Source organism: Podarcis gaigeae, assembly GCF_964106915.1.
Source record: "Podarcis gaigeae genome assembly, chromosome: 2".
Lineage (NCBI taxonomy): Eukaryota > Metazoa > Chordata > Lepidosauria > Squamata > Lacertidae > Podarcis > Podarcis gaigeae.
The window spans coordinates 53,210,187-53,236,586 of NC_139679.1; the positions used below are offsets into that span (position 1 = coordinate 53,210,187).

A 26,400-nucleotide genomic window follows, 5' to 3' on the forward strand; every position below is an offset into this window, starting at 1 on the left:
AGAGCCGCACACGGAAACGCCGTTTACCTTCCCGCTGGTAAGCGGTCCCTATTTATCTACTTGCACCCGAGGGTGCTTTCGAACTGCTAGGTTGGCAGGCGCTGGGACCGAGCAACGGGAGCGCACCCCGCCACGGGGATTCGAACCGCCGACCTTTTGATTGGCAAGCCCTAGGCGCTGAGGCTTTTACCCACAGCGCCACCCGCGTCCCTCAATATCACCCTTAGGAAAGTACTATTATGACATTAGTAATGTATTAAAGTGTTCAGTTGCAAAAAATAACAGTGCTACGGGCAGTGGCGTAGCGTGGGGGTGTAGGGGGAGCCGGCTGCACCGGGTGCAACATCTGGGGGGGGGGCGCTCGAGACTCAAGTGCTAAAATCCACAGGTTAGGGGGCGCAAATTACTTGCCTTGCCCCGGGTGCTGACAACCCACGCTACGCCTCTGGCTACGGGTGGTTGTCTCCTCATTCCCAAGCAATCAGAAGTTCCAGTGGTAGCACTGCTTGGGATTGCCTACCTTTTGGAAGAGAGATAATAGATTTAGGAGATTTTTGTAATGTTTTTCTTTTCCTTTTCTTTTTTTGCAAAAATAGGAGCATAGGTGGAAGCAAACAGCACAATCACTCCTACCAGTTACAAGATCCACATGAGACCCCCAGAAAGCAATACCTTCAGCTCACAACTTATCTCTCTTGCGCCACTTCTTTCGCTGCCTCAGAATGACTCTGTTCTCCAAAATGGCAGCCCTCCCCACACCAAATGCTAAGAGCACCCTAACTGGGTGTGGGTGGTGAATTTCCTTCCCTAAAATGGCCCTTACTTTTCAGAGACGATCGAGAAACTATCCTCTACCAATTAGCTCCCTAAACCAGGGATGGGGATCCTCTGGCCCTCCAGATGTTGTTGGACTACAACTTATTATCCCTGGCAATCAGCCATGCTGACTGAGCCTGATGGGAGCTGGAATCCACGAACTTCAGGAGTGACACTGGTTCCCCATCCCTGCGAAAGACAAATATCTAACAACCACCCTGAGGGAGTAACCTGCAATTTTCCTAGCAAAAGATGTTGCCAGCCTGGCTGGTCAGCATTCAGAACAATATAATTATTACCACTGGAACACTATGGATCACTTTGGACCAAGTAATTGTAGCATATGGGTGGGGTAAGATTCTTTAAACTCTAATTAATATATCAGGATTTCAGCTATATCACATTAGATAAATCAGAAGAGATGTTCTTTTTTTCAGACAATATTTGAGGAGGGTGGGTAGGGAAGAGCTGGTAAATTATTTCCCCCACTTGTCCCTTGGATAAATATTTTCTTGTAATCCCCCTTCAATTTTCATCTGAATTGGGAAGTTTGATATTTTGTTATATTTGATTTATTTGTTTACTGGATTTTTATTTCACTTCTCAGCCAAAATTCCCCAAATGGAGAAGGAATATCGAGAACTGGCGCCTTGGGGAGACGGATACATAAGTAAGAACAATACTGATTTCCTGTTTGCTGGTAATGGCAGACATGCTGTGGTGCATGTGTGTGGCCAGAGATTGTGCCAAAAATGTTTTAAGCATGTCTGTCAAAACTGCATTTAATCAAGAACACAGGGCACAATTCAGACAGAGTTAATCATTTTAAAACTCCCACTTAATTCTCCCCCATAGAAATCAACAAGGCCACAAGTACTTAACTTTGGATGGGCAATGCTGGTAAAGTTTATCATAATTTCTGTGCAGTTGTCCTAAAGTGGCAACATCCAGTGCTGTTCACCTCCTTCCACAATGGAAATCCACTTGTGCAACAGGACCTCCAGCTTCTCTTCTTCCTCTATAGCCCTTGTACCCTCCGTCCCCCAAATCTGCTACCAAGTGTCCCCCAATCCTCTGGAGAAGTTTTGGGAGCTGCAGGGAGGGGGCGGAGAGGAAGGGAAAGAACCGGGCACAGGCCTATGTCTGCTTGCACTGCATTGGATTTCACCTATATCAACAGTTCCAGAGCATCTCAGGTTTTTGAAATGTTGAGCTTTTAGTAGCAAAAACCAGATCTTGCTGAACTCCTCTAGGTACATGCCTGAGTAATTGTAGAAGTGATTGGACCTTAGGTGTAAAAGTAGAAGAGAATGTAGCTAACAAAACTGAATTCAAGATCTAACAGAATACATCTAAAACATATTGAGAGTCTGCCCTGGATCAGTTTCAAAACCTCAGTAGAGAAGAAATGGTTGTGGGAGAGGTAGGGAGGGAGGAGAGAACTCTTAAGTTTTTAGATATTACCCATATCCAGAGTATGGAATTGATTTCTGTATTCAGTTCTTATAAAGCTAATAATTTTACATGGGCACCCTGGAATTAAGTGGATCCTGTATTTTCCTGACTCTCCCATAATTTTATACCAGCTCTGTGCTTGGTTATTAAAACAGAAGAAAGGTTTTTCTAATACCTCTCCTTTTATCCACTTCGACCACTGATAGCAGTAAAATGCTTCAGATGGGCAAGGCCTGAAAAATAGGAAAGAAAAGAACATTTACCTTTCCACTGTCAAATCCTGGAATTAAAGCCTATTAAATGGCTATATCTGGGTAGGAAAAAAGCATATTCCTGTATTTCAAACAGAAACTATCCTACTACAAAGGATTGATCCTGCACCAAGAATGTAAAATTGCCAGTCCCTCCACCCAGAAAAACAATTCCCACCTCCCAATCAGTTCCAAGACCACATTCTGTTTCCAAAGTTTGGGAATCGTGTTAAATTGTTCTTTGTGGCAAACTCAATTTCCAGCATTTAAAAAATAAAAATAGCTTTCCCTCCGACATCTGTGGAAGTCCAGAAGTGCTAAGTGCTATAACATCACCGTGGTTCAATATCCCACCAACCTGCGGGTTTTATTGCATAGTCATATTCGATGTCACAGAGTAAAGTTATTTGCAGCCAAGTCCTCAGCATGTTTATTCTGAGGTGTCACGACTTCAAGGGCACTTGCTCCCAAGAAAGAATGGTCAGAGCTGCAGCCTCAGCCGGCTGAGGTGGCTTCTTTTTTTGGGACAAGTAGGCCATAAAACTTTGCAGACTTTATCTGCCACTCCCTGATGAGACGGAACATTTTTAACAGTGGAAAAATTAGACTTACTAATGAAACCCGATGCTATTTTTAATGGAGAATAACCGTTTCACCTAATAAAACATCCAAAGTCTTCAGAACCTTCAGAACTTCATGAAACTTTATGGCTATGCCTGGCCACTCTTATTACAAGGTAATGAGAGACTATAATGTATCTTGATCATGATGATCATTGTGAGCATGTAAATTCCAGCCACGTTAGTAATATTTGGTTTTGGAAAGGAAATCTGACATCTGGTAAAAGGCTTTGAAATTACTTGAGGATAGGATACCAACTGGTACGACACAGAAATGTGAAGACTCCTGTCCATGCATCGTTAGGAGTTCACCTAGGAAGAAAGTGAATGTAGCCAAGAGATATAAACAATCTGTTATTAAACTGAGGCTGAAGATCAGGAGATCTTTAATTATTAAATAAAGTGAAACTGTGACACTGTCTTCTTCAAACAGTCATGATGACAAAGATATTTAGTTTCCAAGGGGTACATCTGTGGCAGGGATGGGGAATGTTTTCCAGCCCAAAAGATGCAGTCCCTTGTGGGGAAACTTGGGGTGTGAGGGTCTGCATGCTAGCGGTGTGTGGGACCAGAGGCAAAAGTGGGTGGAACAGGCAATGAATGTGACTCTTACCCTTCTACAGCATGATATATTTCAGTCCTCTGTAAACACATAAAGCCCTCTCCATCCAAACATGTAAGGACACATTCCAGCTAGGTAATAGCATTCAAGGAGGACATGGAGAAGGACCAGTGTGGGGTGTGGCCTGGGTAAGAGTCCCAAGAGCTGAACGGAAAGTCCTGGAGGGCCACATTGGAGCCTGAGGTTTTCCCCACCTTCGTGTGGGAATGTTCAGGGTGGCAGGAGAGGATATCTTGTTTATTAATATCCTTCCTAACTTGTGCTAGCAAGTTCCTTTACTTAGCAGAGTGCATTCCCCGTTACACAGTAGAAAACTAGTTGCAAACTCGTGTGAGTTTCTTAAGACAATATGCAATTCAATCTGGCTTGTCCAGATTGAAATGTGTTCTAATATTTTCCTGGTAAGACCCCTTGCCTTGAATCCCTCCTAAAAGAATAAAGACACCACAGTCTTATACATAATCAATAAAAAGAAAGTTTACTCATGACCAGGCAGAGCACAGTGTGATCCCTGAAGGCAGGCTTAAGGCTTAAAGTTACAAGCATATACAAACAGGTTTACCCCATATGTGGGTTGACCTAATGACTGCAGTTAGCAGTCCGGGAAGTACATAGGATGAAAGGAAGATGGAAAAGAGAGAGAGCGGCAGCATGCCTTGTCCTTTTACCAGGTCTGGAGAGGTCATACCCACCCACTAGTCACAAGCAAGGAAGGATGCTCCAGGCTAGGAGGAACAGGAAGCTTCGACTGGCTGGACCAAACATTCCCTTGCATGTCCACTCTAGTAAAACAAGGAATGTTGTACTTGACTGCTCTCAGTGGATTACACCCCACACTTCACCTATGGGATACAGAAAAGCTTCTCCACATATGCTGGGACATTCCTTCTACTGTGAGAAAAGCAAATGTTACAAGAGATGCTGTTGCCACTCTTTGCCTTTCTCTCCCAGCCCCCTTCCTCACGGTGTCTTGCATCACACAGCACATGGCACAATAATATTACCATTGTCCTGCCCAAGTCTCACATCCTTAGGCATCAGCAGTGGGAGCAGAGAACTAGACACTGCTGCAATGTCACACATTGCTTTATACTAGAGATTATGAGGAAGATGGGTCAAAGGGACAAGCAGTACATATTAGCAACATCATATATTTTGTAACATCTAAGGTTGCTTTTGCACAAGCTGCCATGATTTGCTTGCTCACTTTGCATGGAAAATCCAGACAATGACATTGTCAAATCACTGGCTGCCTGCATTGCTCTTCCATATTTTCCCCATATCTGATTTGTAGTTATTTAAGTTATTTTCCAACACAATTACAGCATCCGTCTATCCAGTGTTGGTAGGCAAAGCTGGCTCCTGTGTCTTTAATTAAAGGTAAAGGTAAAGGTACCCCTGCCCGTACGGGCCAGTCTTGACAGACTCTGGGGTTGTGCGCCCATCTCACTTAAGAGGCCTGGGGCCAGCGCTGTCCGGAGACACTTCCGGGTCACGTGGCCAGCGTGACAAAGCTGCATCTGGCGAGCCAGAGCCGCACACGGAAACGCCGTTTACCTTCCCGCTGGTAAGCGGTCCCTATTTATCTACTTGCACCCGGAGGTGCTTTCGAACTGCTAGGTTGGCAGGCGCTGGGACCGAGCAGCGGGAGCGCACCCCGCCGCAGGGATTCGAACCGCCGACCTTTCGATCGGCAAGTCCTAGGCGCTGAGGCTTTAACCCACAGCGCCACCTGCGTCCCCGTGTCTTTAATTAAAAGCTTCTTAATTGACAGTTCTACACTTTTAGTACTTCCTGTTGTGCACAGTGTGATTGCTGATAACTTGCCTGTTAATTGACTTTCAGATAGCATTTCTTAATTGCCTCTTAAGGTCAGTTCCTGGGCAGGAATGCTTGAAAACTACATTTCCGCCCATTATATTTTGTTTTCACTTCTATATACTAAAATACTGCTATTTCACTGTAAAAAGGAAAAGGAGAAAATGATGAGAAGTTAAAGCCTCTTCTAGAAAAGAAACTCACAAAAAAGGGCAATTACGAAAAGCTGTTCAAGAGGCAATTAACAGACTCAGTCAATAATCCCTCTGATCCACTCAGTAAGAAGCCATCAACAGTAGTTGCAGGACATCAGCTTGAAGTATCCTTCTTGCTTTACTAATGTCCAATGACACTCAATGCTGTAATCATTCTCTTACCCAAAATTTAAGCACATGTTCTAAAATGCGTATGAGGTTCTGAAATGGATTGCCAGCCAGTGTTTCAGACTGAGACTACTCACTCTTAATGTACTTTGAGCCTGGTCACACAAGTTTTTCGTATGGAATACATTAGTGCATTCAATTTCCTCAAACCACACAGAGCACATCTTGACCCTTTAGCAGTCTGTGAAGTCGGCAAGAATGACATAGCAGAAAGGCATGCAAAATCCCATTAATATGGCCCCAATCCCACACTCCATCAATATGCTACTGCTTCCAATTATTGATATAAAGCTGTGCTGAACTGAAACTGCAGGACCTTGTTTGTGGGCGTGCGACAGTGTATGTGCACATATTCATGATTGCTACCATGTCACATTCACAGCAAGGACAAGCTGCAATATCTTCAGCTAACACTATCAAAACAGTAAGCATCACAAGTTTACTACAGTGGTGCCCCGCAAGACGAACGCCTCACAAGACGAAAAACCCGCTAGACGAAAGGGTTTTCCGTTTTGGAGGCGCTTCGCAAAACAAATTTCCCTATGGGGTTGCTTCGCAAGACGAAAAAAATCTTGCATCCCCCCGTGGGTTTTTCCCGCTTTTTCTGCCCTTTTCTTAAGCCGCTAAGCCGCTTATCAGCTGTTCCGCTGATAAGCCACTTAACAGCTGATCGCTGGAAGCCACTTGACAGCTGTAGCGCTAATCCGCTAAGCTGTCAATGGGCTTGCTTCGCAAGACGAAAAAACCGCTAGACGAAGAGAATCGCGGAACGGATTCTTTTCGTCTAGCGAGGCACCACTGTAGTATTTGTCACCTTGCCATACAATGGATAAACCTTAAAATAAATTATGTTATGTATCTTATAATACAGATTGTTGTTGTTGTTTAGTTGTTTAGTTGTGTCGGACTCTTTGTGACCCCATGGACCAGAGCACAGTACTATATGTGACATTATTTTGCAGTGCAGTAATGGACAGAAAAGTCACTCTCCAAAACCGATCTGCTCACTATGCACATGATCATAGCCAAGTCTCCTTTCTACATTTCTTGCAACACTTAATCAACTCAAATCACACAGAATTAATGCTTCGTAGAGGGGCCCCCGTTTGCTCCTAAATTGTGCACATTCCACAGAAACATTTAATTTCATCTGTTAAGTATTTATAGGTCATAACAAATATATAAGCCATGGGAGTGATGGGGACCCAACTTGTCTTTCAGATCGCTTAGCAAAACTGGATTGCAAGGCTATGACATTTAAGAACATTCAGCAAACACAGTAGTCTCAGAGTGTTGTGTTTAGAGAAAAATCTGTTTCTGTTCTCCATGCATATAGCACTTATAACAAAAGGAAAGCATCAGTGGAATACTTATCTGATTAACCTGACTTTTAACTGATGAACATATTATCAAAGCCTCAATATAGGTTTCTTCTAGAGATGTTAGAATCATAGAACTGGAAGGGAGCCTGGAGATCCAGTTCAATCCCCTGCTCAGTGCAGGATACAACCGACTACAGTATCCCGGACAGGTGGACCATTCAGCTGCACCTCTGCTTAAATTCCTCCACAGAAGAGGAGCCACAAGTCCACCACTTCTCAACACACCTATTTATGCTCTCAAAATATTATTATCTAGGAATGTGCACTGGCATCAAGATTCAACTTGTAGCTGTATCTGTAGCTTTGGAAATGCCGATTAGAGTCATTCTGTCACTTTCCATTTCAACTCCTTATTTAGGACAAACTATATCTATAAAAAAGGAAAATTTGTTTCCCCCCTCCCCCACCCACTATAATGGGGAATATAAATATGGCTATAGCTTTTCTTGTCACAGAAGTGGATGAAATTTGGAGGCACAGAAGCCTCAACAGAAGCCCAATTTTATTTATTAATTATTTTATTTTGATGCATATGCTGCCCTTTCTCCCAAAGGAGCCCACGTTCAGGGAGTTTGCAGGGAGAATACCTCCAGGGGTGTGTGCAAGGCAGCTTTACAATTTGATTAGAAGAAGAAAGTCTATTTATCTGGCACACTTAGATGCAGTTTGCAGACATGGCTATTCCTTCAGAGGCAGCGAATTTTTAAAAATGACATGGTGCACACAGCTGTCTGTGTACATGTCTCACTGGTACTAAATCAGCATAACAGAATCAACAAATTAGGCGGGGAGGGGGAATAAATACAAAAGGAAACGCCTGTTGGCACAAACAAGAAATATCAAAACTGCTCCTCATAATCACATTCGAATATAAGTGAGTGGGAAACTCTCCTGTCTAATTCAAGTGGAGGAGGGGGAAGTGGATTAACAGCTAAATAATGCTCAAATGTGGACATGCCCTTATTAAATGCAATCTACTGTTCCTTATTAGAAGGAGTCTATTTAGAAAATTTTAATTTCCCCCCTTTATAATAAAACAACCTAAAAAGCCTTAAAGGGTATGCAAATGTTTTCTTTACTTTCATCCCCAGTGTTTAAGAATGGTCTCCACTATCTAATCAACAGTGCTTTTCCATATAAGAATCATGCAACACCTGAATTGCCCTGAACTTGCTTACACTGCTAACAGAGCCATCCAAGAACAACACAGTCTAGGGAATGGGTACCAGCTGGAGTTAAATTCTTTTGGGGAAGTCTGCTGGCCTCATTCTCCAGTCATTAATGTCAACGAGTCCAAAATGCTTGCCCTTCTTTCATCAAAATATGCTTTTAAACTAATTTCCCAGTCTTTGATGCAGAACGACATGTGTTTTGACACAGATTGCTGGGCCCCTATCTTAGCATCTCTCTTTACCACTATTAATGCTACTCTTAAGATTCCACCTAACTGGAAACAGAGCATAGTCATCCCAATACATAAAAAGGGGGACCCACAAGATCCGCGTAACTATCGACCTATCAGCCTGCTGGACATATCATACAAGGTTTACTCTAGATTTTTGCTAGAGAAATTAATCGAGTGGGCAGAAGAAACAAAGCTATTCCACCCGGAACAGGCTGGCTTCCGTAAAGGTCATAGTACATCTGGCCAATGTCTTGTACTATTTACCCTGATTGATAAATACCTAAACAGGTTCAACTGCAAACTACACGCGGCCTTTGTGGACCTGACCTCCGCTTTTGACTCCATCCCTAGAGATAGGCTATGGCAGAAGCTTAGTTACACCAACATAGATAAGAGACTCCTCCACCTTCTTATGGAAATTCATAATGACATATCGGCCAGAGTAAAATTTGGCCCTCTGGGAGCTCTTTCTGATTCTTTCCCTCTGAATAAAGGGGTCAAACAGGGCTGCCTCTTGGCCCCTTTTCTATTTAATTTCTACATCAATGACATCGTTACAACCATGAAGGCCCTAAACCAATCTGCCCCCTCTTTACAACAGCGCAAGATCCCCATATTACTCTATGCGGACGACATGGTGATACTGACTTTAACCAAGCAGGGCTTAAACAACATGCTCAGAGGGCTCATGACATATTGTGATACCAACTCCCTCAAAATCAATTTTGCCAAAACCAAAATTCTTACTTTTGGCACGAAAATTCGGAAGCAATTTTGGAATTTTGAGGGCCACTCTATTGAATATTGTTCAGCATTCAAGTATTTGGGTATCACTTTTCAGCATGGGCTTAGCTGGTCAGCTCACCTAAATATGACCATCCTGGCTGCCCGTAGAACCATCAAAGCCTTGGAGAAATTCTTCTATGCAAAAGGCAGCCAGTTGGTTCCACCAATCAGAAAAGCATTTATCAGCAAAGTCCTCCCGATGTTACTGTATGGGGTTGAAATCTGGGGGTGGAATTTAAAAACACTACAACGGCTTGAGATTCTACAAAACACTTTTGCACAGAAGTTACTGGGTCTCCCCAAGGGCTCGGTTGCTGCACAGTTAAGAACAGAACTGGGCCACCCCTCCATTGTTGTGAGAGCCCACATTAGAATTATCAGTTTTTATTGTAAATTAATCAAAGCCCCAGATTCCCTACTAGCCAGGCAAGCCTTTTTAACTTGTTCTCATAGCAACAAATGGTCCAAGGCCATGGAGACTATTACTGCACGCTACTCCCTCCCAGATCTTGACACGCTGTCATCTTGGGACCAACATAAAATCCGGGCCTGGATTCTTACAAGAGACGAGGCCATGGACCGGGCACAGTCCACCACAGCTCGCCTCTCCATGTGGCTCCCTAAAGTGAAAGTGGTAAGATCACTTGCCAACTACTTGATAGACCTGACGGAGCCCAATTTGAGAAGAGCATTTTCCATGGCCCGTTTCCATTCTATACCCACGGCCTTCTTGCAGGGGATTTATTCTAAGACCCCTATTACTCAGCGTCTATGTCCATGCACAATGAATGAAGTAGAGGACTTCATACATTTCTTTTTCTACTGCCCTATTTATGAGCTAATAAGAACTAAGCTCCTCCTCTTGATCCCGTCCACCATCACATCTAAGGAAGACTGTTTGAAATCGCTTCTTGTGGACGCAAATCCCCAAATTTCACGTGGGGTGGCAATCTTTATAGTGCAGGCTTTGAAACTCAGGGCTACTCTGACTGGGTAGTGTGTCCTAGACCTGGACCTGTTTTAATTCTTTTTATTACCTTTTTAACTTAATGTGCCGAGCCTATTTTGGGGCCATTATATGCTTTATATACATCCGCATTTTAGATTCCCGGCGCTGGCAACTAAATCTTTACATTATTCTCTTAGGGTAATCTAAATGTCATAACGCCAGTAATATCGCTTTGAATCTTGTTTGGTTGCTTGTCTCTAGCATTTTTGTCTTATCCTGCTATGGCTGTATGCTAATGCAATAAAGGTTTGATTGATTGATTGATTGATTGATTGACACAGATTGCAAGAGGGGGGATATTGTGTTATGCCCAGGAAGCATCATTTATCAACATCTGTGGAAGATAAATCCAGCGCACACAAAGTTGTAGTAAGCATCCTACCTTGGAGTATCCATGTCTGCAATCGCAGGTGACAGCATGAGCAAGACATGCGGCAGTTATGAGTTTCATAACCTTTATTTCCCCAATTCTGCACTACTGTTCAAAGATAGTTTTTGACATCTCTGCATATACATATCCAACAGAGGCTGGAACATTTCTAAAAGGAATGAGAAAGTCCCTCCAACTGATGGTCCTCATTTACCTTTTGAGAGAAGTTAAAGCAGTAATGAAGGGATGGGAAACCTGTGGCACAGCTACAATTCCCATCATCCCTGACCACTGGTCATGCTGGCTGAGGTTAATGAGAGTTGAAATCTGACAACATCTGGGCGAGCCACAGGATCAATGACTATTAAGCAATAATATAAATATTGTACCGTTAGTACTTCCAGGTAAATACTGACTGGGAGTGTGTGCCTGTCATGCACACAGGATTTCCCCCACCTTTTGGGGGGGGGGCAATATTAGCACATTTGTAATATCTGAAACAACTACAGCTTTGGGGGTTGAGGGGGTAAGGTAACAGAGAGAGTTGTGATTTGTGGCTGAGACTGGTCATCGGGAGTCTTTCAAGCCTGAGTTCGGCACAGAATCAGCTTTAAGAATCATGGCTTCCCTCAAGGAATGCTGGGAACTGTAGCTTGATGATAGTCTCCTAACACCTCTCAGCTCCTTTAACAAACTATTTGTCAGGATTCTTTGGTTGAAGCCATGACTCTTAAAATTGGAATAGGAGTGCTTTAAATGTGTGCTGTAGGTGGGTCCTAACTCCGAGGTTGGTTTACCTCATAGACTTGTGAGGGAAAAAGGAGAAAACTACGCTTGCTACCTTGCATTGCTTTCAATGAGTGGGACAAAAATATGACAGCAGTTGCCTCACTTTTTGGACCTATAATATGGAGGGTCACATTTAGAGGACTTACTTTTTTTATTATTATTGCCATTTCTCATTGTCATGTTCATCATCTCATTGCCTTTCATCATGAGGTCCCAGGCAAGTAACAACCGTTAAAAAATACCATATTAAAAACAGTTGAATCAAATTACAGTCAAAAGAATAGGGTGAGTCCTAAAATATATCTCATGCCATGCATCAAAGATCAGGGTAAAGAGGTTACTCTTCAGCATATGATAAAAACTATGTGATGGATGTTCCCAGACTCAACTCTAAAGGGAGAGAATTCCCTGCCTTGGGCCCACTGTGGAGAATGCCCTCTTCTGGGCCATCCCCACCTCAACTACTTCTGAGGGCAGTGGAACTACCAAGGGACACATCTCTGCTGATCTTATTAGGTGTTAATAGGGAGGTGGCCTTTCATATATTTGGGACCTTGGTCATTTCAGGCTTTTAATATTAATGTAAACCTCTTAAATTGGATCCAGAAACAAACTGGCAACTGATGTAGCCCTTTTCTTCTTGAGGTTTTGAACTGTCACAAGCTTTGTTTAAGACTGGAATTAGTTCAGAATCCGAACATTTGCCAAACTTTGGGCACTCATTGCAGAACTAATTGCCAGCACATCAAAGTTTATAGACAATCAACAACTCCGTCATAAAAGGCCCTTGGGAACAATGTGTCTAGGTTTGAGTCAGATCCTGTGTTTGGTTTTCAGCACTTATGCCCATTGTTTAGCACAGCTCTTTTGAGATCCAGTAGCAGGACAAAACAGTTCCTTTAATAATAATAATAATAATAAATTTTTATTTATATCCCGCCCTCCCCAGCCGAAGCCGGGCTCAGGGCGGCTAACAATAATCAAATAATCAAACAATCAAATAATCATACATTCAAAATATTCATTATAAAAATTAATTAAAATCAAATTAATGGCAACCAATTAAGCAATATTCTATGCAGGTTGCCAGAGGAGGGAGTCAGGCTGCGCCCTGACCAAAGGCCTGGTGGAACAACTCTGTCTTGCAGGCCCTGCGGAAAGATGTCAGGTCCCGCAGGGCCCTAGTCTCTTGTGACATTCTTTCCCCTTCTTTCCTCATATCTTCTCACATTCTTCCTTCCTGTTCAGGTTACTCAGAGAGGCTCTCCTCATGGCTTTCTGCTGAGAAGTTCTAGGGTAGATTCAGATGCAGCCAAATTTGCCAACTCTCAATATCTGAGCCACAGCACTGAGCCTTTATATCTGGGAGGATGGTGCAAAAAGTGTTTGTTTTAGCCTCTGTCCTCTCAAGCTGATTGGCTAGCTCTTTGAAATTCTGGGTTCTCAGGACTGTTTCATTATACCCACCAACAGACTGAAGGTTTGGGATTAATATGTTTGGGAGGTGTGTGTCACACTGTCTACACAGAATTAAGCCCCATTGAGTTCAATGGGACTTATTCAGTCCCAGATAAATGTGTATATAGGTCTGCGGCCAGCTTAGGTTAATAGGAAATGAAAGAATGATTTATGGTTATGAAAACCTATTTTACATGCTTTTAGATGCTCTCATATTGTTTTAGGTTTTATTCTTGCTTTGTGTTAATGAATATTGATTCATATTTTATATGGTTGACACTGTTTAAAACCACAATATTTTAAAATCTGTAAGCAAACAAAGAAACAAACCGATACAATTATCATCAAATATCCACTCCCATAGATCCCTTCCTCCATACTGCAAATAAATGTTTTGTACAGAAACTTCCTCCATATGTACAAGAATGTGCAAATTAACTTACAAACACCATCTAATGCTCAGTGCTTTGCAGATCCCACATATCACCCTGCAGCAACAACATGGCCATATAGATCAACAGCATTTATTCGTGGAAATACCCACATACCACAACATTTCATGAAAAAACATATCAAAGCAGTTTACAACAAATACACACAAACACAAACTCACATAGTTGATCGGCGATCTTTGATTCTAACTATTAGAGATGTTTTCTTAATTGCGTGCATAAGCCTGGCAGCACAGAAAAAATCCAGGAACTGTTTAAAGGTTAAAATAGAAGGCGCCTGCGAATCTCTATGGGAAGAACATTCCACAGGACTGGGCCAATGATACAAAAGGTTCAGTTTTGTGTTGACGTCGAGTTAGTGTCACCAACACGGGGGACGACCAATGAGTTATAGTACTACTTGGAGCCAAACATCTGATGACTGGAATACTTGGAACATCTTCTAACTTAATATGGCTATTTTGTTTTTAATTTAGTTATAGAAAAACATTTCTATGCTGCCTTTCAGACCTCAAAATGGCCCACCAAGACAGTGTACAATGATAAATTAGCCAAGGGGTGGGCAGCCTTTTGTCTTCAAGGGACACATTCCCATGGGGGTGATCTGTCTGGAGGCAGCATGCCAGCAATAGGCAAAGCCAGAGCTGTTGAGGTGGAGCCAGAGACAAAAAAAGTGTTATGCATTAAATGAATCCAAAATAAGAACCACACCGCTTCCATTTCACCATGGCTACCTAAGATTAAAATTAAAAATCATAGGCATGTGTACACAGAAGTAAACCCCACTGGGTTTGATGGGGCTACTCACATTAAGAATATAGAGAATTTCCCTTTCTTCCATCAGTGAAACAAGTTAATATAGTTAGTGCAGAGGAAAGCAAGTAAAAGCAATCTCTATCTAAACACACGTGTGTATAATTGAAGACTGAGAGAGATTCCCCATGCTGTACAACCAGGAAAGTATGTTTCTAAATGAATTATCGTGGGGGGAAAAGACTGCCGATTGTCCTGAAATGACATGAACTGTACTTTTAAAAACCAGGAGAAGTAAAGCAGAAGCCCACAGGGAGGAAGGAACGCTGATGGGATGGAAGGATGAGGGCCGCTTCAGGAGGCATTAGAAAATGGAGGTCAGGGCCACAGGTTGTCCACCGACGAAATTTGGCTAATTTACCACAGCACGTTCAGTGTTTAAAGTTAATCATGCTCAATGCATGTTCCCTTAATAATGCCACTACAACAGTACATGTCAGCTGCTTAAATGAAGCCAGGTAGGGTACAAGATGGAGGAAGGAAAAATCAAGTGATATCTTATCTCCCTCTTATGGCTGGTTGCAGTACAGCTGCTCATGACTACAGCTATTCTTTAGGCTTCACAATCAGATAAGGATTTCACCAGAGTAGCAGTTTTTGTTTTAGAAAGGGGGAAATGACAAGATGGATTATCACAGCGAGGAGAAGGTCCCTCCCACAAGCAAAGCTTGAAGTATCTATCAGTAAGGAAGAAATCACGTAACTGTACTCAAACATAAAAACATGCTATTATCTCACTGAAACAATATCCCTAACAAGATGTTATGTTCACATAGGAGTGCCAATGCATGGGTGCAGAATGGGGCTTCAGCAGGTAGCCACACTGGCATTGGACATTGTGCAGACTAACCCTGCAGTTGAGGAAGTCTGTGTATGCAGGCCCCATCATGTGCATCAACTAACCCATCACTGAGCAGCCTTCATGTATACAGCTGTTCACATGTGAAGGCACCCTTCATGCAGCAGTTCACACTGCACTTTAGGACACTGGGGTGATGTTGGTGGGCACTTGGCACAGCTCCCCATTCATGCATTAGCCTGATTTCTGAACAGGGCAAGCACCTCTTGCATATGGAAAAGGAAGAGGAACAGTGGTCCCATAGAGAATAGAACCAGAGAATGGTAGAGCTGGAAGGGGCCCTTGACAGTGATCTAGTTCAATTATTATTATTATTATTATTATTATTATTATTAAAATTTATTATTATTACTATTATTTGTACCCCGCCCTATCAGTAGTCCTATCAAAATGAGAATCTTTGGGACAGTGTGGCGGAGGGAGGAGATGCTTGCCCTGATGGAACGATCACCTTAGCACAATGCTGAATTCCTCCCATTATATTTATTAAAGCAGATCCTGCGTTTTACAGCAACCAAAGAGACCCCCAACCCCCTTGCTCAGTCTATATGAATGGCCTACATATTGCTCCAACAACTATATAAACTGTCTGATACTATTTGCAGTCAATTATCGTGTACAGATACTTTGAGTACACCCTCAAATGTGTCCTTCCTGCCTATGCCTGCATTTTTTAAAAAGACCCTTCAGCTTCCCCCACCCATTACAACCTTGTTCTAGATTTTTAAATATTTACTCTGGCCACTTCTTCAAGTTGCCCACTGCATTCAGATATCCACAACCAACTGCATGGAGCTGCACCACTGCAGTAAGGTAAAGGTAAAGGGACCCTTGACCAATTATGTCCAGTCGTGACCGACTCTGGGGTTGCGGCGCTCATCTCGCTTTATTGGCCGAGGGAGCCGACGTACAGCTTCTGGGCCATGTGGCCAGCATGACTAAGTCACTTCTGGCGAACCAGAGCAGCGCACAGAAACGCCGTTTACCTTCCTGCTGGAGCAGTACCTATTTATCTACTTGCACTTTGACGTGCTTTCGAACTGCTAGGTTGGCAGGAGCAGGGACCGAGCAACAGGAGCTCACCCCATTGTGGGGATTCGACTGCTGACCTTCTGATCAGCAAATCTTAGGCTCTGTGGTTTAACCCACAGCGCCACCACTGCCGTAGACAACCTAAATACCCTTCAGGGAAAAGGTAATCTTGGTTTAATTGAAGCTAGGTTTGGGGGAGTCGGGGAGTCCTAGGAGACAAGCATCATAAAAAAACACCAGTTTCTGTGCATCATAAAAAGTACCAGCTTCTGTATCCACAACTCAGCAACAAAGCCACAGAAATGTGGGTCCGATGCTTGGCTCCCAGCTGACTCATTTCTGAAGGCTGTGCTTTTGCCAAGAGAGCCAGCTGGAGAAAGTTGATTAGCATAACCCACTAGCTATCACTGTGACATCCTTGACCAAAGTGTGACCCACTGTGGGGTGTCAGAATGTGCATCCCAGCAGCTGAGCCGGTGTTGCCGCTGAGTCAGCACATGCTCTCCTTTTAATAAGGACAAAAGATACCAGCTCCTTTCTATTCTTAGCCCTCTGCACCAGTGTTAATTCCAGTCAAGTGTACAATAACCTGCCCTGTTACAGGGTCATTCTTACCCTGAAACAATTGCCTGAGGTGGCAGATTCCAGATAAGGTGCTGTTTCCCTGCTTCTAACTCATGTATTGTGCATGAGAAAACATAACAGGAGAGGATAGTCATTTTGACTTTTTGCTTTAGCTATGAAATGCCTCTTCCACCCACTTCGCCTCCTCTCCCCACTGATTATTGTTTTGCTGCCCCATTAATGAGGACAGCATTTGTGGCCTTCAGGCCTCGCTCTCCCTTAGCAAGGCCTTGTAGGTAAGGTGAACAGAGCGCTGCTGCTCTTTTGTCACCGCAGCTAGAAATTGTATTTTAAACTTTTTAAAAACCCAATTTTAAAATAACTTTAACCAGAATTTCTACGAGCTATGGGCAAAAGCAGTGGTAAGTGAGCTGCTCTCATGAGTCAGCATGCTTAGAATTACCTCACTCTGAGGCAGATGCAGTAGTTTGTTGGTGGCAAGCAAGCAAGGGGTGCATTAGGAGTGCCAATCTACCTTTCTTCAGGTACTGCCACTTGATGTAATTGTCTCCATGTGGCCTTCAGGAAGGTTCTCCAAATCCTTGCAGTACAGAGGAGGGGAATAAATTTTTGTGTGAGAAACAACCCAAGAACTCTGAAACGCACCTATCCAAATAGTTAAATACCTGAATGTTTGGGGTAGTCTGTCACCCACTTGGACCAGAGAATATCTCCACAGCCTGAGGAATAGGGCATCTCTCAGACTATTTATCCCCCAAAAGAAAAATATTAAAGCCTGCAAATGGGAGGTACCAAGAGAATGTCGATGAACTTCATAAGCATTATAAATTTTGCATTCCTGTAGCTTCAAATACACATTAGCATCATTTGTCACACTTAAAATATAAAGGGAAGGACAAAAGATTTCCTTAAAGTGTGAATGAGAAAGAAGTAAAAAAAAAGCATGCTTCAAGGAGGTTAAATTTTCCATTTGATGTACTGAGAGATTTTTTTAGCAAGATCGATGACCTTGCAATCAGCCAATCTGTGAATATAGATGGAACCCACTGAAAGAATTATGCTGGTTTTTGGAAATGCAATTCCAATCACTGGCTGAGCTTCTGCCAATAAATAAACAAATAAATAAATAAATCCACAGCTGGTCTGCTGTGACTCGGCAGGTTAATACCTACGGCCAGGATAGGAGAAAGCTGAGAAGGCAGAAAATCCTTTAAGCCCTTTCACATTATGAATGTATCCGATGAAAAAATGCAGCAACTTCCTGAGGCCTATTAGCGTGCTCTTCCAAGTGAGCACATTCAAGGTATTAAATGACCGCTCAAAGAAACAGGAACCATTTCAATTAGAACCTAAGAAATATTCTAGGAAGAAAAAGGCCTATTTGACCCTGTGAGCCACAACCCATAAATATTATCTGTCTGCTCCTCAGGCACCTTTTCCAAGGAAAGCAACCAATTACCTCTTAAATTACACCTTTGATAAGACTCGTTCATCTTTGCAGACAAGCCGCAGTGCTCACATGGCTTGTCCTATTTAATTTAGGCCATTGCTAAAAGCCAGACAGACAAGATAAATGGCCGATTCACCAGCTGCCCAGGAAATACCGGTGGAGGGGAGGGGGAACAGAAACCCTTCCCACTCCTGAGCTGCGCTGAAAAGAGAAAAACCCAAGAGAACACCAGAGACGCATGTAAAACTGCCAACTCAATGACCTTCTCTGTGTGATGGCTCCACTTACTTTGTATACATGGCTCTTGCTCCAGAAATATCATGTAAACTGTCATTCTAAGCACACTTACAAGTCCAACTGAAAAAAATAATCAATGAGACTTACTTCCATGTGAGTATGCTTAGTTTACGGAGCTAGAATTCACTTGGCATGACAGCCAGCTAAGAGTACCATGACAAATACAGGTTCAGTGCAGCGGTGTTTTGTGAAGTGCAGTTAATGTTAAGCATTGAAAGAACACTGGGGTGCATGGAGTGTTAGGGGAGGGGTAGTACCTCTGGTGGGAGACACATCATGTTCCTTCTGGGGTAGTCTGTACACCTTTGGTCCCAAACTGCACTTAGCTTTCACCTCAGGTTCCTAGAAGCTATCAGTATGCAATAGCAGCCACACCTTGAGAATGGCTTCAACTGGCCAGCCAAACCAGGAGAGGGGAGCCGATGGGTCTCAAACCCTTGGTGAGTTAGGGACTTCCCCTGCATGAGAAGACAGGCTCTGGTGGACGAAACCAAGAGTGGATCCAACGGTCAAGAAGGCCATTTCTACACATGCTGTAGAGGGAAGTGATGGGTGGATGGGGCTTGTCAACTGGGAAAGTAGCTCACCTAGAAGGAAAACTCTGATCCTAAACCTCCTCTGCCTTGTGGGATATCTTCAGGACAAAAAAAGAGGAAAAGCTAAGAAGTAAACCCTACACAAATCCAGAGTGGAGTCCCTAAGATGCTTGGATGGTGTCTTGCATACCTCTTTCTGGCAAGCCAAGCTCCTGCCAAATGTATTGCTCTGGTTTCCTTTGGACCACATCAGGGAGGCTGAGAGAGGGGTGTCTGGGCAGCCCAGGACCTCCATACACATTGCCCAGGCTTGTGCCCTGGGAGGGTCACTTCAGTGCTGCTAATACAGCAGTTTGACTTCACTCCCGGAGGTGCAGTCCACTGTCTTTCGAGACAGACATATGCCAACAACAAAGCACATTAAACCAAAGAGTCCTTGAAAGCTTTCTATCCAGATTTCCAAGAAGTCACTAAGAATATGAAAGGATGCTCCTATCAGAAGGCCTGGGGTCATGGAGGATGCCTTTAAGGTTACAAGATTCACAACCTTGGAAATCGGGGGGGACGGGGACTTCAAGGATAACAACAACAACAACAACAACAATCTATCAACTCCAAGTATTTCATGTTACCCAAGAAGACATCTAGTTTAAGACCCAAGCTTCATCCATTTTGTGTCTCCTTTGTCCCTGGGTATCACAAAACACACCTAAGCACTTTGCTCCCAGGAATGCTGGAAAAAGTTACAATCATGTCACCCACAAGACCTCCTAAATGTATCTGCTGTTGTCAATAGATCAACTTGTATCAGGGGTTCCCAATCTTTTTGACCCAATATTTGGAATTTTGAAAAAGCGTTGAGGGCATAGCCACAAAATGGCTGTCATGGCAGCTGTGGGGGTTCAGCCTTTATACAGAAAGACGAATTCAAATTCTGTAAACTTACCTACCTGGGCCCTAAATCTCCAGAGACTCTTCTCGGTGCCCTCCATTGAGGTATGACTGGTGGCTACAAGAGAAAGGGCATTTTTGGTGGTAAAGGTAAAGGTAAAGGTACCCCTGCCCGTACGGGCCAGTCTTGACAGACTCTGGGGTTGTGCGCCCATCTCACTCAAGAGGCCAGGGGCCAGCGCTGTCCGGAGACACTTCCGGGTCACGTGGCCAGCGTGACAAAGCTGCATCTGGCGAGCCAGAGCCACACACGGAAACGCCGTTTACCTTCCCGCTGGTAAGTGGTCCCTAATTATCTACTTGCACCCGGAGGTGCTTTCGAACTGCTAGGTTGGCAGGCACTGGGACCGAGCAACGGGAGCGCACCCCGCCGCAGGGATTCGAACCGCTGACCTTTCGATCGGCAAGTCCTAGGCGCTGAGGCTTTAACCCACAGCGCCACCTGCGTCCCTATTTTTGGTGAGGGTGCCCCAATTATGAAATGTCGTCCACAGAGAAGCTCCCTTGGTTTTTTGGTATGATGTGCAACCTTTTTATTTCCCCAGGTACTTTAAGATCTCCAGTACTTAGCTGTGCTGTGTAAGTTTGCTGGTGGAGGTTTAATTTATGTATTCAGTTTTTTAGCACGGGTGATTTTATTAATTTTAGGGACTCTTGTTTGTTTTTGTGGTTTTTAACTTATTGTTAACCACTCAGAGGACATTAGCTGGGTGGTATACAAATGACACAGATAAATAAAACCGGCTGCTCTAAATGTCCTTCACTGTTGCCCTAGGCAATCCACTTGGATGGCTGTAAAACAGGCTTCCACTGTCAATGTTAAATATTTAGATGTTAAAATATTAAATTGCATCATGTTTTTCATTGTGGAATAATTAGGGATGTTTTCCAAGGAGACAGGAGAAAGTCAGCAACTTTTCCAAGATGCTTCAGTGGGGGCTAAAGGCCAGACAGAGTGGGCCCATTACTTTTTGGCTTTGCACTGCATTCTTAAGCACATTTGCTTTTCCAATAAATCAAAATCAATGGTATTTTCAATTAAATGCAGTTAGGACTGCAGCCTTAGCATGCACACTGATTTGGTAGCAAGCCCCAGCACCTAAAATGGCTTATTTCTAAACATGTGTAGGACTAGGATTACTTTCTTAAACTGTTAGGCAGGTATACTCACCCAGGATGATTCTTTCGAATGGTAACATGTCAGAAGAATTGGGAGTCTGCCTTCCTCTCTTCTCCTTGGCTGGTCTACTCTTTCAAATCCCTCAGAAACCATGAAAAGGGGTCTCCTTTTCTTCTACCCAGCATCACTTGGGCCTACCACTTCTAGTCATTTCACCTCTAGGATGTCCTCACCCAAGCACTTACCATCTCAAAATATGACAGGACAGGGTAGAAGGATGGAAAACATGGCATCAACTGAACAGAATAAACTCCTCTAGATGGTCTAAGCCAAGGGCAATTTGGGTAAGAATGACTTTTAACAAAGATAGGTAGCTGAGACTCAACTCAAAAGACAGCATGACTGTGCCTAGTAGAAGATACCATATTGGTGCAGTTTAGCTTAGCTGCTAATAATGTGTGTCCAGGTTTCCTGGAAATGTGCTCTCAAGTGTTTAAAAGAAGTAGGCATGTCCTTCCAAATTTAACCCCCATTAATTAACACGGGTGGAAATGCAGAAATGCTCACTGTGTGAAGTGTGATGCTGCTTTTAGGGACAGACTTCAGCCAACAGCCAGATTTACAATGCTATTAAACCCTTCACCACCAACTACACAAAGGCCTTGGAATACGTAAGTTCTAACTTATTCCTCCTCTATGCTGTAGAAATCCAGGGTCTGATAAAAGATCATGCACAACCAGTTAAATGCAAGACACCTTCTTTGGTGACTTCTCATCAACACTGGGTGCCTTTATTTGCTTAGTTCCTCAGAGGCAATGCAAGGTGGTGTCAGAATTTTTAGATGATTGCATTTTGCCCCTTAAGAGCCAAAGTAAATAACCAATGATTCACAGAACATCTCCACATAAAGCTGGAAAAAGACACCTGTCTGAAACCCTGGAGAGCCACTGTAAAGTCAGTGTAGACCAGGGCTAAGGAACATATGGTCCTCTGGATGTTGGAACTAGAACTCTCATCATCCCTGACCACTGCCCATGCCAGCAGGCACTGCTGGAAGTTGGAGGAGGGCCACATGTTCCCCATGCCTAGCACAAGCAGTTCCAAGCCAAACGGCGAGTGCTCTGACTCAGGACAAGGCAATTTGCAATGTTCTTATGACCTTCCTCCAAGTCTTCTCCCCCCTCTAAAGCCATGTATAGCCTTTCAACAGCATTGCTTTCTGCGTATGCCGGGATGGACAAAAGGAAGTCCCAAGTATGAAGCCAAGGTGTCATCAGGCTCCTTTGAAAGCTGAGCATTTGCACTCCATCTCTTTGCAAGCATTTCCCATCCCACCCTAGTGAAGGATACCAAGAAAACAAAACAAACAAAAAATGGCACAGGAAGCTGCCTACTGCCAGGAGCTACTCGGCTAGGATAGTCCAAGTCTCTGCAGGATTCCCACAAGGTGAAGGACCCATGAAAGGTCAAGGAGAGGAAACAAGATTGAATAATGGTCATATATGGGCAGGGGAGAGGGGAAATAGGCTTCTCCTCCCAAGAAGCCAGGTACGTGGACTGGATACTATATTCAGCCACAGGGGCCAGGCTGCACAGGTCAGTGAAAGGGATTGGCAAATGACTGGGACACAAAAAATTGGCTAAGGGCAACCAGTACTTTCACATGGCTCACGTGAGTCAAGAAGTACTCCCTTCTCCCCAGTTTTCAATTCGAGGTTGCTGAAGCAGAGATTTGAGGCTGGCATAAAGAAAGCGTGGATAAGAAAGGATGAATATCTTTTACAAATCTAGTGCAGGTGCATTATGCTTCTGATACAGCAACTTGTACTTTTATAAACCAACCCCCATCCCCATTTCTAAAAATACCCTACCTTTGAAATGAAATCCAAATCAAAAAGAGACGTATACACTTCTACTCTAACTGAATCCAAAGCCTTCTACCAAAATTAGATTATCACTTTACAAATACTTACTCTAGTATAACATCGTCAAAAACAGACCTAGAACCCTGAGACCCACCAAACAGAACCTGGTATAAAAGGCACAAACTTAGAATTAAGGAATTCCAAGCCCAGGAGTGCAAGAACTGAGCAGGGCTCACAGCCCTTCCACACACAAATCTACTCCAGGTCAGACCAAGCTTTCATACTTTAATTTCAGCAATATAATTTGGGCAAGGGGCCATTTTGTTACTTCTTTTGTTAAAGCAATTGAGAATTCCTCCTGTTCTACCTTTTGCCACTATTTATTGGATTTATATTTCAGTAATTAAATTTGTCTCTCATCGTCCTCCCAAAGCAGCCCAGGACAGCAAATACACAAGCCACAAAACAATTAAAACATTTAAAAACAATTTCAACACATGCCGATTGGGAAAGCCCTCTACTTAAAAGAGGAAGGTCTTCAGTAGGTGCTGGGGGAAAACAATAGAAAAGGCGCCTGTCTAATATTTAACAGGAGGAAATTCTAAAGGATAGGTCCAATCCCAATCTTGGACCTCCTGGTAAGACGGTATCTGCAGGATGCCCTCACCTGCGAAGCACAGTGATCGACTGGATATATAAGGGAATGAGATGATCCTTCATGTCATCATTTGGCACTAGGTGCACAAACATCAGGTGCATGGGCAAAGACACGTCTCGACAAACTCTGTTGGTGTCAACTGTTTTCTAGGCAGATACACAAGAGTTTCTGTTACAACTGAAAAGCAGTAGCCATCTCCCAAAGCTGCTGATTATTATTATTATTATTATTTTGATTTATTACCTGTTCTTCACCCTAAGATCCCACGGTGAGTTACAATAATTAACAATGTTCAAAACAGTTCAGAACACAATAAATAAATACACTGTGCAAAAAAAAAATTGCTTAAAGCTAACACATTCCTTTGTATTAGTGTCAGGAAGTTTCCCCTACTAAACATCTGACTCTTACATTTAATATTTCTAAAGCTCACAGCCTCTTAAAATGTTAAAAAACCCCACCCTTAAATAACACCTCTGTGCGTTCTCCTATCATTTGCTTCCTTACAGAGCAATCCTAAACCCTGAGATCTGGGCTGCTGGAAGCATCCCTCCACTGGGCTCTGCCAGCAGCGCCCCCCCCCCCCACTGCAGAGGCCACTGCTGTGCCCCCTGAAAAATGCAGGCAGCTGAGGTAGCAAGTGTAGGTCCTTGACTTAAATCATTATATGGAAAGGGGCGGAACAGTCAGCCAAGGAGGCAAAGCTGCTCCATCTCCCTTGAGAGGAGGCTCAAATGGGGTCTCTCATTTCAACCTTGGAGCTGGTGCGGCAAAAATCACTGGCTGGTACAAGTGGCAGAGCTTCAAATGTGGTTGCTGATCCATTGCTCAGCTCTGCCTAACTGCTCCCCAGCCAGGCTTTGGATTGTTCTGTGAATATTAGAAATATTCATGCGCTGCTTTCTATAGAGAGTACTATGTTCTAGTCACAGTGAAGGGACTGCTATAAGGAAACACAATGTGATGTTAATAGTAATTCAAATGTCGAGAAGTTAATTTTTTTTTAAAGCTTTGCAACCTGATAGACACTGAAGAAATTCAAGGTGGACAATTATCTTTCAGTGGAGACCACTGTGTTGGCACATCACCTCCTGGGTATGAGAAGAACTGTATCGAAAGAAAATCTCTCACACAACTAGGCTTTTCTAGTATTTTATTATAAAAAAATTCTGGATATTTGCTAGTCAAATACTTGAGCACAGATGCCTACTTGAGAGCTTATGCAACCCTCTAAGCAGCTTCTAACAGGCACCTGAAGAATATCCCAGGCAAGAGAACATTCCCTCGGTTGAAAGGCTCACAAAAGAAGTCTCTTGCTCCACACTCACTTTGACACACTTTCTTGATCAGCCTGGCCAAAGAGCCGAGCTGCAAGACATGGTGCATACCACTTCCAGAAATTTGACAGAGGCTTGATTGCTTGCCCCTAGATATACCCAGAAAGCCAACAATGGACCATTTATACAGTTGTGTCAGAGGTAGGTGGGCACTGTGAGTTATTACTGAATTTAAGTAAGCATCTAGCACTCTGTGATCCTTTGCTGGTAAATGATCAGCTTCATGCTTGTACATTGAACGCTCCCTTGTCCAAACCCCTCTAGAAAGACTGTAGCCTCCCAGGAAACCAAGCATACCCCAAACCCCCTTATTCCTATTGCTACATCCCAACCATCGTCAATTTCACTAATATCACACCAGAACCATTTTTCACCCTACTGCTTCCACAAAGGTGGCAAGAATCCCCCAAATACAGAATTAGTGAAGACACATGCTACTTCTGCCCATAGCAATACATTTTTAACATTTAACCAATCTCTCTGCACTACGTAGAAACCACATGACTTTTGCCAAAACCTCCCTTCAGCCACGGTTGATAAACTGTATTCCTGCAGATATGTATGTAGCCCACTGCCAGATTCAGTCTGGGTTCTGCAACTGCAGCCGCTTTAACGTCAGAAATGCTCTGCAAAAGGAATAGACAACAATTAGTGCTTAATGTAAAGTTAAAAGACAGTTGCTGGTTAATTATAAAGTTACTTGCACCAATTTTGAGACAGCTACCTTTTTGGGATTTAAAGTTTTAGTTGGGAGTTTCATGTGAGCATACAAAAACTGAAGCCACCAAATACCACAAAGTTGCATGATTTAAGTTTAGTAGTGGAAAAACAAAAAGGGCCTTGAATCCACCTTAAACCTGGTTGCACAGTTTGTCTTCAGCTTGATCCTGTGCACCAGCATGCAGTGGCAATAAGACATAATTTCAGCACTGGCACAAGGGCAGAGAACCACAGATATAGTCTCTCCAAAGCCAGAAGCTGTGGTTATCAGTGAGGGGCAGGATCCCATCCCCAACACTGTGGCAAGTAATGAGAGGCTTGAAAACAGCAAAGATGGCAGCTTCAGAGCACCTCCAATGCACAGTGTGATGTCAGGGAGAATCTCCACCCTTCTTTTGAGCCCAGAAGAGGGTCAGACCTTGCACTAGACTTTGGAGGCACATAAAGCATGATGTCAGAGACCAGCCCTTTCCCGTCTCTCTCCACTTCTGGACCTCTGCACACTAGTCCATCTCCTCTGCATTGAAGAGTGCCAGGACCTGTGCCTGTCCAGCTGTCCA

At 43.4% G+C, this 26,400-nt stretch overlaps 1 protein-coding gene across 3 annotated transcripts in view; it reads right to left on the minus strand.

Moving 5' to 3' along the window:
- BOD1 (biorientation of chromosomes in cell division 1) overlaps window positions 1–26,400 on the minus strand; it is a 42,776-nt gene that overhangs the window by 6,058 nt on the left and 10,318 nt on the right. For 2 of the 3 annotated variants that reach the window (XM_083728298.1, XM_083728299.1), the window contains exon 5: window positions 24,920–25,746. The exons of the other annotated variant lie outside the window; for it this stretch is intronic. In XM_083728298.1, coding sequence (XP_083584424.1) covers window positions 25,701–25,746 — 46 coding nt within the window. In that variant the 3' untranslated portion in view covers window positions 24,920–25,700. Of the gene's footprint in view, window positions 1–24,919; window positions 25,747–26,400 lie in introns of those variants that run through there. 3 annotated transcript variants of the gene reach the window in all.